Source organism: Coregonus clupeaformis, chromosome 23 (assembly GCF_020615455.1).
Source record: "Coregonus clupeaformis isolate EN_2021a chromosome 23, ASM2061545v1, whole genome shotgun sequence".
Lineage (NCBI taxonomy): Eukaryota > Metazoa > Chordata > Actinopteri > Salmoniformes > Salmonidae > Coregonus > Coregonus clupeaformis.
This window is the reverse complement of record NC_059214.1, coordinates 45,130,931-45,142,629: the sequence shown is the minus strand read 5'-3', so window position 1 is coordinate 45,142,629 and position 11,699 is coordinate 45,130,931. Positions and strand designations below refer to the sequence as shown.

The 11,699-nt window shown below is 42.8% G+C and overlaps 1 protein-coding gene across 4 annotated transcripts in view; it reads left to right on the top strand.

Moving 5' to 3' along the window:
* Nucleotides 1-1,585: 1,585 nt before the first annotated feature.
* The window catches only part of LOC121536533 (phospholipid-transporting ATPase IH-like), an 86,462-nt gene continuing 76,348 nt past the window's right edge, over nt 1,586-11,699 (top strand). For all 4 annotated transcript variants that reach the window (XM_041843890.2, XM_045206717.1, XM_041843889.2 and 1 more), the window contains exon 1: nt 1,586-2,108. In XM_041843890.2, coding sequence (XP_041699824.2) covers nt 2,070-2,108 — 39 coding nt within the window. In that variant the 5' untranslated portion in view covers nt 1,586-2,069. The remainder of the gene's footprint in view (nt 2,109-11,699) is intronic.

Below are 11,699 nucleotides of genomic sequence, written 5' to 3'. Positions count from 1 at the left end.
AGTCTCTGAATATCCTTGTTTTAGAATAAGGCTGTAACGTAACAAAATGTGTGAAAAGTCAAGTGGTCTGAATATACTCCGAAGGCACTGTATCTACCTCAATCACTCCAGTATACCTGCATATTGTAAATATGGTATTGGAAATTACCCTGAATATACAGTGGGGAAAAAAAGTATTTAGTCAGCCACCAATTGTGCAAGTTCTCCCACTTAAAAAGATGAGAGAGGCCTGTAATTTTCATCATAGGTACACGTCAACTATGACAGACAAATTGAGATTTTTTTTCTCCAGAAAATCACATTGTAGGATTTTTAATGAATTTATTTGCAAATTATGGTGGAAAATAAGTATTTGGTCAATAACAAAGTTTCTCAATACTTTCGTTATATACCCTTTGTTGGCAATGACACAGGTCAAACGTTTTCTGTAAGTCTTCACAAGGTTTTCACACACTGTTGCTGGTATTTTGGCCCATTCCTCCATGCAGATCTCCTCTAGAGCAGTGATGTTTTGGGGCTGTCTCTGAATATGTCTCTGAAATAGTCTTCACTGACATTTTCAACCTCTCCCTGTTTGAGTCTGTAATACCAACATGTTTCAAGCAGACCACCATAGTCCCTGTGCCCAAGAACACTAAGGTAACCTGCCTAAATGATTACAAACCCGTAGCACTCACATCTGTAGCCATGAAGTGCTTTGAAAGGCTGGCCATGGCTCACATCAACACCATTATCCCAGAAACCCTAGACCCACTCCAATTTGCATACCGCCCCAACAGATCCACAAATGATGCAATCTCTATTGCACTCCACACTCCCCTTTCCCACCTGGACAAAAAGAACACCTACGTGAGAATGTTATTCATTGACTACAGCTCAGCGTTCAACACCATAGTGCCCTCAAAGCTCATCACTAAGCTAAGGAACCTGGGACTAAACACCTTGCTCTGCAACTGGATCCTGGACTTCCTGACAGGCCGCCCCCAGGTGGTAAGGGTAGGTAACAACACATCCGCCACGCTGATCCTCAACACGGGGGCCACTCAGGGGTGCGTGCTCAGTCCCCTCCTGTACTCCCTGTTCACTCATGACTGCATGGCCAGGCATGACTCCAACAACATCATTAAGTTTGCCGATGACACAAGAGTGGTAGGCCTGATCACCGACAATGACGAGACAGCCTATAGGGAGGAGGTCAGAGACCTGGTCGTGTGGTGCCAGGACAACAAATTGTCAAAGACTACAGCCACCCTAGTCATAGACTGTTCTCTCTGCTACCGCACGGCAAGCGGTAACCGGAGCCCCAAGTCTAGGTCCAAGATGCTTCTAAACAGCTTCTACCCCCAAGCCATAAGACTCCTGAACATCTAATCAAATGGCTACCCAGACTATTTACATTGACTATTTGCATTTGCATTCACTGTAAGGTCTACACCTGTTGTATTCAGCGCATGTGACAAATAAACTTTGAATTGATTTGTTGTTATGTCTACTATGTTACGTCTGGTCTATGAGTCCAGGCTGTGCTTGGTGAGAACAATTGCAATACGCTGGCGCAGCGTAGCATTCTGACGTATGGACAAATGAACCTTTCGCATTTTCTCCCTCCAGATGGAAGAACCATAACAGAGCGAAAAGACAGCGGGACTGGAGGGAAAGACTGATATGATAGGATATTTCTAGAAGGAAAAGAAGTGAAACGCACTCTTGGAACAAACACCAAGGGAAGAGGTGAAAATAAGCTCTTCAAAAGCCCTTGCAATGATCCGTTTTACAAACGTTTATTCGTTGTGAAAAGGGACATTCCGGAAACTATGAAGCAAGGATAGCAGTACCGTCACATTTCTCAGTTGCATGGCTGTCCAAACCGCGAACATGAAAGGATGACATAAAAATCTAAACAGCCGACTGAAAGACCACTGCTTTCTCACGCTCATATAGATGGAGAGACAGAGCGTTCGTGAGCGATGGATGCTGGAGCAGAGATGAACATTAGGTAGCGTTGGTAAATATCCAAGGAGACTGGAAAGTGGACAGTAAAGAATAGCCGCTGGGGAGCTGTCGAAAGGATGGATTTTAGCGTGCTACGGAATCTCATCAGTAGATACGTAAGTAGCGGATCGATAAACGCCAGTATGTTTGCGTTGCATTCCAGTAACTGGCTTTATGTTACATATTCGTTACATTGTAACAATGTTGGTTTTGTAGGCCATTTTTCCGGTTGTTTGAGTCGGGGGTTTGTTAATGTTTGATGACAAACATGTGATCAAAGGTTTGTCACAGCTAAACGGCTGTCCATTTACGAGCTCCAGCCAGGCTCCGGTAGCCTACTTTGTTTTCGAGCTGAATGTCGAATGTGCCAGAAAGGTCCAGACAGATGCATTGGAAGAGTGTGTGGAATAGGAATATAGATCAACTTGGCTGGCCCATGTATTGTGCTGTAAAGAACATGCTGTAAAGGTTGTTCCTATTTCATTCCCAGAGGCCAGCAACAACACAAACTGCACTTTATTTTCAATCAGGTGTGTTGGTGCAGGGCAAGAAAGAAACCCTGCAAGCAATTTCTCTCGCTCTCTCACAACACACACACACACACACACACACACAGTGAGACATGGAAAAGAGGGTAAAAGCATTTATAATGGCTTATGATTGACAGTTATTAGTAAGTGTTATCAAAGAGACCAAATCTCCTGAGTGGCGCAGTGGTCTAAGGCACTGCATCGCAGTGCTAGCTGTGCCACTAGAGATCCTGGTTCGAATCCAGGCTCTGTCGTAGCCGGCCGTGACCGGGAGACCCATGGGGCAGCGCGCAATTGGCCCAGCGTCGTCCAGGGTAGGGGAGGGAATGGCCGGCAGGGATGTAGCTCAGTTGATAGAGCATGGCGTTTGCAACGCCAGGGTTGTGGGTTCGATTCCCACAGGGGGTATGAAAAAATAAATAAATAATGTAAGTCGCTCTGGATAAGAGCATCTGCTAAATGACGTAAACGTAAATGTAAAAATAAAAGGGAGCGAGATTAAGATTGATACAGAAAGAGAAAGTGGCCAATTGAGAGAGAGAGAGATTATTTGACACATCACCTACAGAGAGATGAACTTGGAGAAGAGTCCCCTAAGTAAGCTTGTCCTGGGGCTCTGTTCACAAACACAAACAGACCCCACACAGCCCCAGGACAACAACAACAACAACACAACTAGACCCAACCAAATCATGAGAAAACAAAAAGAGAATTACTTGACACATTGGAAAGAACAAACAAAAAAACTGAGCAAACTGGAATGCTATTTGTCCCTAAACAGAGAGTACACAGTGGCAGAATACCTGACCACTGTGACTGACCCAACATTAAGGAAAGCTTTGACTATGTACAGACTCAGTGAGCATGGCCTTGCTATTGAGAGAGGCTGCAGTAGGCAGACCTGGCTCTCAAAAGGAAACAGGCTACGTGCACACTGCCCACAAAATGAGGTGGAAACTGAGCTGCACTTCCTAACTTCCTGCCAAATGTATGACCATATTAGAGACACATATTTCCCTCAGATTACACAGACCCACAAAGAATTCCAAAACAAATCCACTTTTGATAAACTCACGTATGTATTGGGTGAAATACCACAGTGTGCCATCACAGCAGCAAGATTTGTGACCCGTCGCCACAAGAAAAGGGCAACCAGTGAAGAACAAACACCATTGTAAATACAACCCATATTTATGTTTATTTATTTTCCCTTTTGTACTTTAACTATTTACACATCATTATAACACTGTACAGAGCCATAATATGACATTTGAAATGTGTCTATTCCTTTGAAACTTGTGATTGTGCTGTTTACTGTACATTTTTTATTGTTTATTTCACATTTGTTTATTATCTATTTCACTTGCTTTGGCAATGTAAACATATGTTTCCCATACCAATAAAGCCCTTTGAATTGAATTGAATTGAATTGCATTGAGAGGAGAAACGGAGAGATCAACAATGAAAGACACACTGAAAGCAGAGCAGGAAATGGTTCTGTTGATAAAATATTAAAATAGTAATCAGACAGTGAAGCAGTATGTGGTGCATTATGGGGAAAAGGGTTCCGACTAGCTGTGGTCCTAATGAGAGAGGGTAACAGCTGGCATTTCTCTCTGGCTCTCTGAACGTAGAGTACGATCTTTATTTAAACCTGCCTGCACCGGGACTCTCTAATCGATTGTCTTGTAGGATGTGTATACGTTCTCTGTCTGCCTTTCTCGGGTTCTGACTCACTCTCTGACAACCTGTTAGGTTGTAGTGATCTACAGGAAGAGGAGGCAACCGTGGTCCTCCTGGCGCTACTGTGTGTGTAGATAGGAGCCTGACTGATGCCCTGCTGGGTGTAATGTCAGGGGAAATCAGATGCATTAGTGAGAGGAGTAGAGGAGGCCACTGAGAGATCACATCTCATCCCTCACTCTCCCTCCCTCCCCATTTAATCTCTGCATCACCATGGCAACATTAAGTTGAAGTGGCCATCCATCCATCCGTCCATCCACTCTTTCCTATATCAGCTTGTTCTTCTAGGCTGTAGGTATGCACTCCAGACAGGTGTTGAAAGGTGAACCAGAGAGACTGCAGGGCTAGAGGTGTTTACTATGTCTTGATGACTTCTTCATGTTGTTTTAGTGTTATTATTGACTTATGTGCTCAGCTACTGCCACTGCCCATCTAAGGTGCTCCTGGGAATCCTGTATCTTATCCTAGGGGTGTGGAGCATCCAGCTGGATGTGTCTCTTAGCAAATTCACACGGATATCAAAGCAGCATTTTATCATATCATCACATGACTGTGTGTTCAGTGCACTGCAGTAGCGGTGCGTGGGTAAAATCACTGGGGAAGCCATATTACAACCTATGTGTTGTGATAATTGCGTTGTTTGCTCTATAACTGTCAGTTCATATGCTTTGTGACCGTGATATACAGTTGAAGTCAGAAGTTTACATACACTTAGGTTGGAGTCATTAAAACTCGTTTCTCAACCACTCCACAAATTTCTTGTTAACAAACTATAGTTTTGTGAATCTACTTTGCGCATGACACAAGTCATTTTTCAAACAATTGTTTACAGACAGATTATTTCACTTATAATTCACTGTATCACAATTCCAGTGGGTCAGACGTTTACATACACTAAGTTGACTGTGCCTTTAAACAGCTTGGAAAATTCCAGAAAAGTATGTCATGGCTTTAGATCAGGGGTGTCAAACTCATTTTAGCTCAGGGGCCACATGGAGGAAAATCTATTCCCAAGTGGGCCGGACCGGAAAAATCATGGTATATATAACTTAAAAACAACAACTTCAGATTGTTTTCTTTGTTTTAATACGATCAACATACAACATAAAGCTGGAGCCTGAGGACAGTGTGTCCAAAATAGTACAAGCACAACATCACTATTAATCATAAAACACGTCAAGTTTATTTGAAAATTCTAAAGAAAAAGAACACACAAACACACAATGCCTCAGTGATTAACAGAACTGTTTCACAGATCACAGAACTATATCAGGGTGTCATTTCTCAGGCAGAAATGTAGATAAAAATAATGAAATCCTGTTCCCCAAACAAGTGCAAGAACCACAGAGTCAAGAATAGGTTAAATATACAAATAAAATAAAATCAATTAAAAACAATAGCACATCAACATAAAAACATATAAACATAAAGCTGAAAGGCGTTGCTCAAACTCCCGTAACAGTCCCGTTATTTTATCTTTGAACCGCTTCATGTCTGCCACATGTTGGGTCGCGACACATTTTTCAGACAGGGGAAGTGAGCTGCATCACCACCGGCAAGTTGCGTCTCCCACAATGACAGCTTCAACTTGAAAGAACGTATGCTGTCATAATACTGCGTGACAACTTTGTTGCGCCCTTGCAGCTGTTTGTTCAAGTTATTCAGGTGCTCTGTAACATCCACCATAAATGCAAGGTCCTGCATCCATTCTGCGGAATGAAATTCTAACACTGGTTTGCCCTTTTCTTCCATGAACTGTTCAATTTCTTCTCGTAAATCAAAGAAACGCCTCAGCACAGCACCTCGGCTTAACCATCTTACCTCAGTGTGGTATGGCAGGCCATATATGTGGTCTTTCTCTCTGAGAAGGCTGTCAAACTGACGGTGATTCAGGCTTCTGGATCGGATGAAATAAACAGTTTGGATGACCACCTTCATGACGTTATCCATCTTTAATGACTTGCAACACAAAGCCTCCTGGTGCAAAATACAGTGAAAAGTCAAAAAATCACATCCTCCATTTGCAGATTGCACTTTCTCTCTGAACTTTGTCACAACGCCTGCTTTTTTCCCCGATCATTGAGGGCGCACCATCTGTAGCCAGGGTGACAGCGCGGGACCAGTCCACTCCGACCCTGTCCAGCGCGCCCGACGAGTGCGGTAAAAATATCAGCTGCTGTCGTTGTATCTGTCATCGGCACCAACTCCACGAACTCCTCGGTGACGGTCAATGTGTCATCAACTCCGCTGGATGAAAATGGCCAGTTGTGCAACATCTGTAATGTCCGTGCTTTCATCAATTGCAACCGAAAACGCAATAAATGACTTTACTTTTTGCTTCAACTGGCTGTCCAAATCCACTGAAAGATCGGAAATCCTGTCTGCAACTGTGTTTCTTGTCAGGCTGATATTTGCAAAAAGCCTGCCGCTTTTCAGGGCACACAATCTCCGCTGCCTTCATCATGCATGTTTTTACAAATTCACCCTCACTAAATGGTTTTGAAGCCACTGCGATTTCATTAGCAATGAGGTAGCTAGCTTTCACTGCAGCGTCACTGATGTCTCGGCTGTGAGTAAACACAGACTGCTGTTTCTTCAGACCCGCCAACAGTTCATTCACCTTCTCTCATCTCCGCTGTCCTTGAAAGTTGTCATATTTGTCGACATGAAGACTCACATAGTGGCGACGAAGGTTATATTGTTTCAGCACTGCAACATGCTCTGAACACACCAAACATACAGCTTTCCCATTCAATTCCGTGAATAAATAGGATGACCATTTTTCTTGGAACACTCTGCACTCTGCGTCCACTTTTCTCTTTTTTGACAGAGACATATTGGGGCAATGAGGGCGCCAAAGCACATAATGTTAAAAGTAGAAGCCGTAATAAATATCGCGGGCAAAACAAAGTAGCTCATTGGCTGCACGTGCTTGACCTACTTGCTCTGCCCCGGTATAAACAGTTTGCTTGCTTAACACAATTGCTATTGCGCCATCCAGTGGACGCAATTGGAACAGCAGTTTATTTTATTGAAAAATTGCAGCGCATTTTTATACTTTACTAAATTTATTTATTTATTTATTTTAATCATCTCGCGGGCCGGATTAAACCCGCTTGCGGGCCTGATCCGGCCCACGGGCCGGACGTTTGACACCCCTGCTTTAGATGCTTCTGATAGGCTAATTGACATAATTTGAGTCAATTGGAGGTGTACCTGTGGATGTATTTCAAGGCCTTACGTCAAACTCAGTGCCTCTTTGCTTGCATTGGAAAAATCAAAAGAAATCAGCCAAGACCTCAGAAAAAAAATGGTAGACCTCCACAAGTCTGGTTCATCCTTGGGATGAATTTCCAAACACCTGAAGGTACCATGTTCATCTGTACAAACAATAATACGCAAGTATAAACACCATGGGACCACGCAGCCGTCATACCGCTCAGGAAGGAGACACGTTCTGTCTCCTAGAGATGAACGTAATTTGGTGCAAATCGATCCTACAAACCTGACTCAGTTACACCAGCTCTGTCATTAGGAATGGGCCAAAATTCACCCAACTTATTGTGGGAAGCATGTGGAAGGTTAACCGAAACGTTTGACCCAAGATAAACAATTTAATGGCAATTCTACCAAATACTAATTGAGTGTATGTAAACTTCTGACCCACTGGGAATGTGATAAAATAAATAAAAGCTGAAATAAATCATTTCTTTACTATTATTCTGACATTTCACATTCTTAAAATAAAGTGGTGATCCTAACTGACCTAAGACAGGGCATTTTTACTAGGATTAAATGTCAGGAATTGTGAAAAACTGAGTTTAAATATATTTGGCTAAGGTGTATGTAAACTTCCGACTTCAACACTATATATATATATATATATATATATATATATATATACACACTTCCGACTTTAACTGTATAAGGCCTAAAGGCCGAAACAATAAGAAGACACAGTGGCAGAATAAATTCAACCACACCTTTTTGTTTTTATCACAAAACCGGATAGCAACCTCTGTCCACAAAGCATATTGCATGTACAGTAACAGACAGTTACCTTGACCTACAGCATGGACAAGCAAGTTAATGTTTCCGACATTTTCGGACCACTAAACAACAATTTATTTAGAACCACAGAGAGTTACCGCAAGTCGCAAAGAAAACAGGAGCTGCCTCCACTATTCCAGGACCATTTCAACTTCAACATTTCAACATCATCAAATCACCTCTGCTTAGTCTAATACAGTGACAACTAACAGATACCAAAAACAATTTAGTCCAATCAACGTAAGCTAAATATGATGTGGCTGTCCATAGTTCTGATTTCTCTGTGTGTGTGTGCACGTTCATGCAAGTAGAAAAACATATTGACTCACCCTACTTTTAGAGAAACGCCAATGCCATCGTCCTCTCTTTTATGTTGACGAAACGGTCTATCACTCTGTCGTACAGTACACGCTTTTATTTTTTGTTGTCCTAGGCTACCTGGCTAAAATGCTTGCTCGCTAGTCTAACTTCCATTAGCTAGTTAACATTAGCCTCCATCTAGCTACATATTGAACTTCCATCCTCTCATGCCAGGGGCACAACAATGTATGAATTAATGGTTGGATCAGAATCGCCGTTATAATCATTGGCCAGTACGGATAATTAACTAAAGCCACAAGTCCAAATCCTTATTTCCATCCATGGCTAATTTAAGAAAGGGACAACTTTAGCTCCAGGACCATTCACAGTTGAACTCGCTCAGTTTAGCTGAACGCTGAATGGCACATTTTTTAAACATTATTTTGTGTTAAACTTTTTTCTTGGTCAATTTTTTGGGGACGCCTGGCTTCCCTTGGCATCCGTGAAAACACGCCACTGATGCACTGTGTGTTATTTTTGTAAACATGTTTGTTAATTTTAACTCTCCCATGCGGGCACCCTAACTCTGTCCTGCGAATACCTGAGATAACATTAGCTACAGTGGCTTGCGAAAGTATTCACCCCCCTTGGCATTTTTTCTATTTTGTTGCCTTACAACCTGGAATTAAAATGAATTTCTTTGGGGTTTGTATCATTTGATTTACACAACATGCCTACCACTTTGAAGATGCAACATATGTTTTATTGTGAAACAAACAAGAAATAAGACAAAAAAACTTAACTTGAGCGTGCATAACTATTCACCTTTGTAGAGCCACCTTTTGCAGCAATTACAGCTTCAAGTCTGTTGGGGTATGTCTCTATAAGCTTGGCACATCTAGCCACTGGGATTTTTGCCCATTCTTCAAGGCAAAACTGCTCTAGCTCCTTCAAGTTGGATGGGTTCCGCTGGTGTACAGCAATCTTTAAGTCATACCACAGATTCTCAATTGGATTGAGGTCTGGGCTTTGACTAGGCCATTCCAACACATTTTAAATGTTTCCCCTTAACATTTACATTTACATTTACGTCATTTAGCAGACGCTCTTATCCAGAGCGACTTACAAATTGGTGCATTCACCTTATAGCCAGTGGGATAACCACTTTACAATGTTTTTTTTGTTTTTTTAAAAGAATTACTTTATCCTACCCAGGTATTCCTTAAAGAGGTGGGGTTTCAAATGTCTCCGGAAGGTGGTGAGTGACTCCGCTGTCCTGGCGTCGTGAGGGAGCTTGTTCCACCATTGGGGTGCCAGAGCAGCGAACAGTTTTGACTGGGCTGAGCGGGAACTATGCTTCCGCAGAGGTGGATGAACGCAGTGCCCTCGTTTGGGTGTAGGGACTGATCAGAGCCTGAAGGTACGGAGGTGCCGTTCCCCTCACAGCTCCGTAGGCAAGCACCATGGTCTTGTAGCAGATGCGAGCTTCAACTGGAATCCAGTGGAGTGTGCGGAGGAGCGGGGTGACGTGAGAGAACTTGGGAAGGTTGAACACCAGACGGGCTGCGGCATTCTGGATGAGTTGTAGGGGTTTAATGGCCACTCAAGTGTTGCTTTAGCAGTATGCTTAGGGTCATTGTCCTGCTGGAAGGTGAACCTCCGTCCCAGTCTCAAATCTCTGGAAGACTGAAACAGGTTTCCCTCAAGAATATCCCTGTATTTAGCGGTATCCATCATTCCTTCAATTCTGACCAGTTTCCCAGTCCCTGCCAATGAAAAAACATCCCCACAGCATGATGCTGCCACCACAATGCTTCACTGTGGGGATGGTGTTCTCGGGTGATGAGAGGTGTTGGGTGTGCGCCAGACGTAGGGTTTTCCTTGATGGCCAAAAAGCTAAATTTGACCAGAGCACCTTCTTCCATATGTTTGGGGAGTCTCCCACATGCCTTTTGGCGAACACCAAACGTGTTTGCTTATTTTTTTTCTTGGTTAGCAATGGCTTTTTTTCTGGCGACTCTTCCGTAAAGCCCAGCTCTGTGGAGTGTACGGCTTAAAGTGGTCCTATGGACAGATACTCCAATCTCCGCTGTGGAGCTTTGCAGCTCCTTCAGGGTTATATTTGGTCTCTTTGTTGCCTCTCTGATTAATGCCCTCCTTGCCTGGTCTGTGAGTTTTGGTGGGCATCCCTCTCTTGGCAGGTTTGTTGTGGTGCCATATTCTTTCCAATTTTTAATAATGGATTTAATGGTGCTCCGTGGGATGTTCAAAATGTCAGATCTTTTTTTATAACCCACCCCTGATCTGTACTTCTCCACAACTTTGTCCCTGACCTGTTTGGAGAGCTCCTTGGTCTTCATGGTGCCGCTTGCTTGGTGGTGCCCCTTGCTTAGTGGTGTTGTAGACTCTGGGGCCTTTCAGAACAGGTGTATATATACTGAGGTCATGTGACAGATCATGTGAGACTTTATTTAACTAATTATGTGACTTCTGAAGGTAATTGGTTGCACCAGATCTTATTTAGGGGCTTCATAGCAAAAGGGGTGAATACATATGCACGCACCACTTTTCCGTTATTAATTTTTTAGAATTTTTTGATACAAGTTATTTTTTTCAGTCCACTTCACCAATTTTGACTATTTTGTGTATGTCCATTTCATGAAATGCAAATAAAAATATAATTAAATTACAGGTTGTAATGCAACAAAATAGGAAAAATGTCAAGGGGGATGAATACTTTTGCAAGGTACTGTATGAGTGGAAAGTCTCTGCGTGTGTGTATGTGCATAAATCTCTCCCTCCAGACTGCTACAGAAGGAAAACCGTAAGAGAATGTATTGCTAATTATGTTTATTTCCAGAAAAACTGTCTCAACTATAGCCTCTTCTTGTTTTTTTTCTTCTGTTAAACAACCCCACGTGGTTCCAACCTTATATAACTGGTTTATGGTTTCAACTGAGCCGGTGGTGGGAATGGATGCTTGACGGTGGTGGGAATGGATGCTTGACGGTGGTGGGAATGGATGCTTGACGGTGGTGGGAATGGATGCTTGACGGTGGTGGGAATGGATGCTTGACGGTGTGT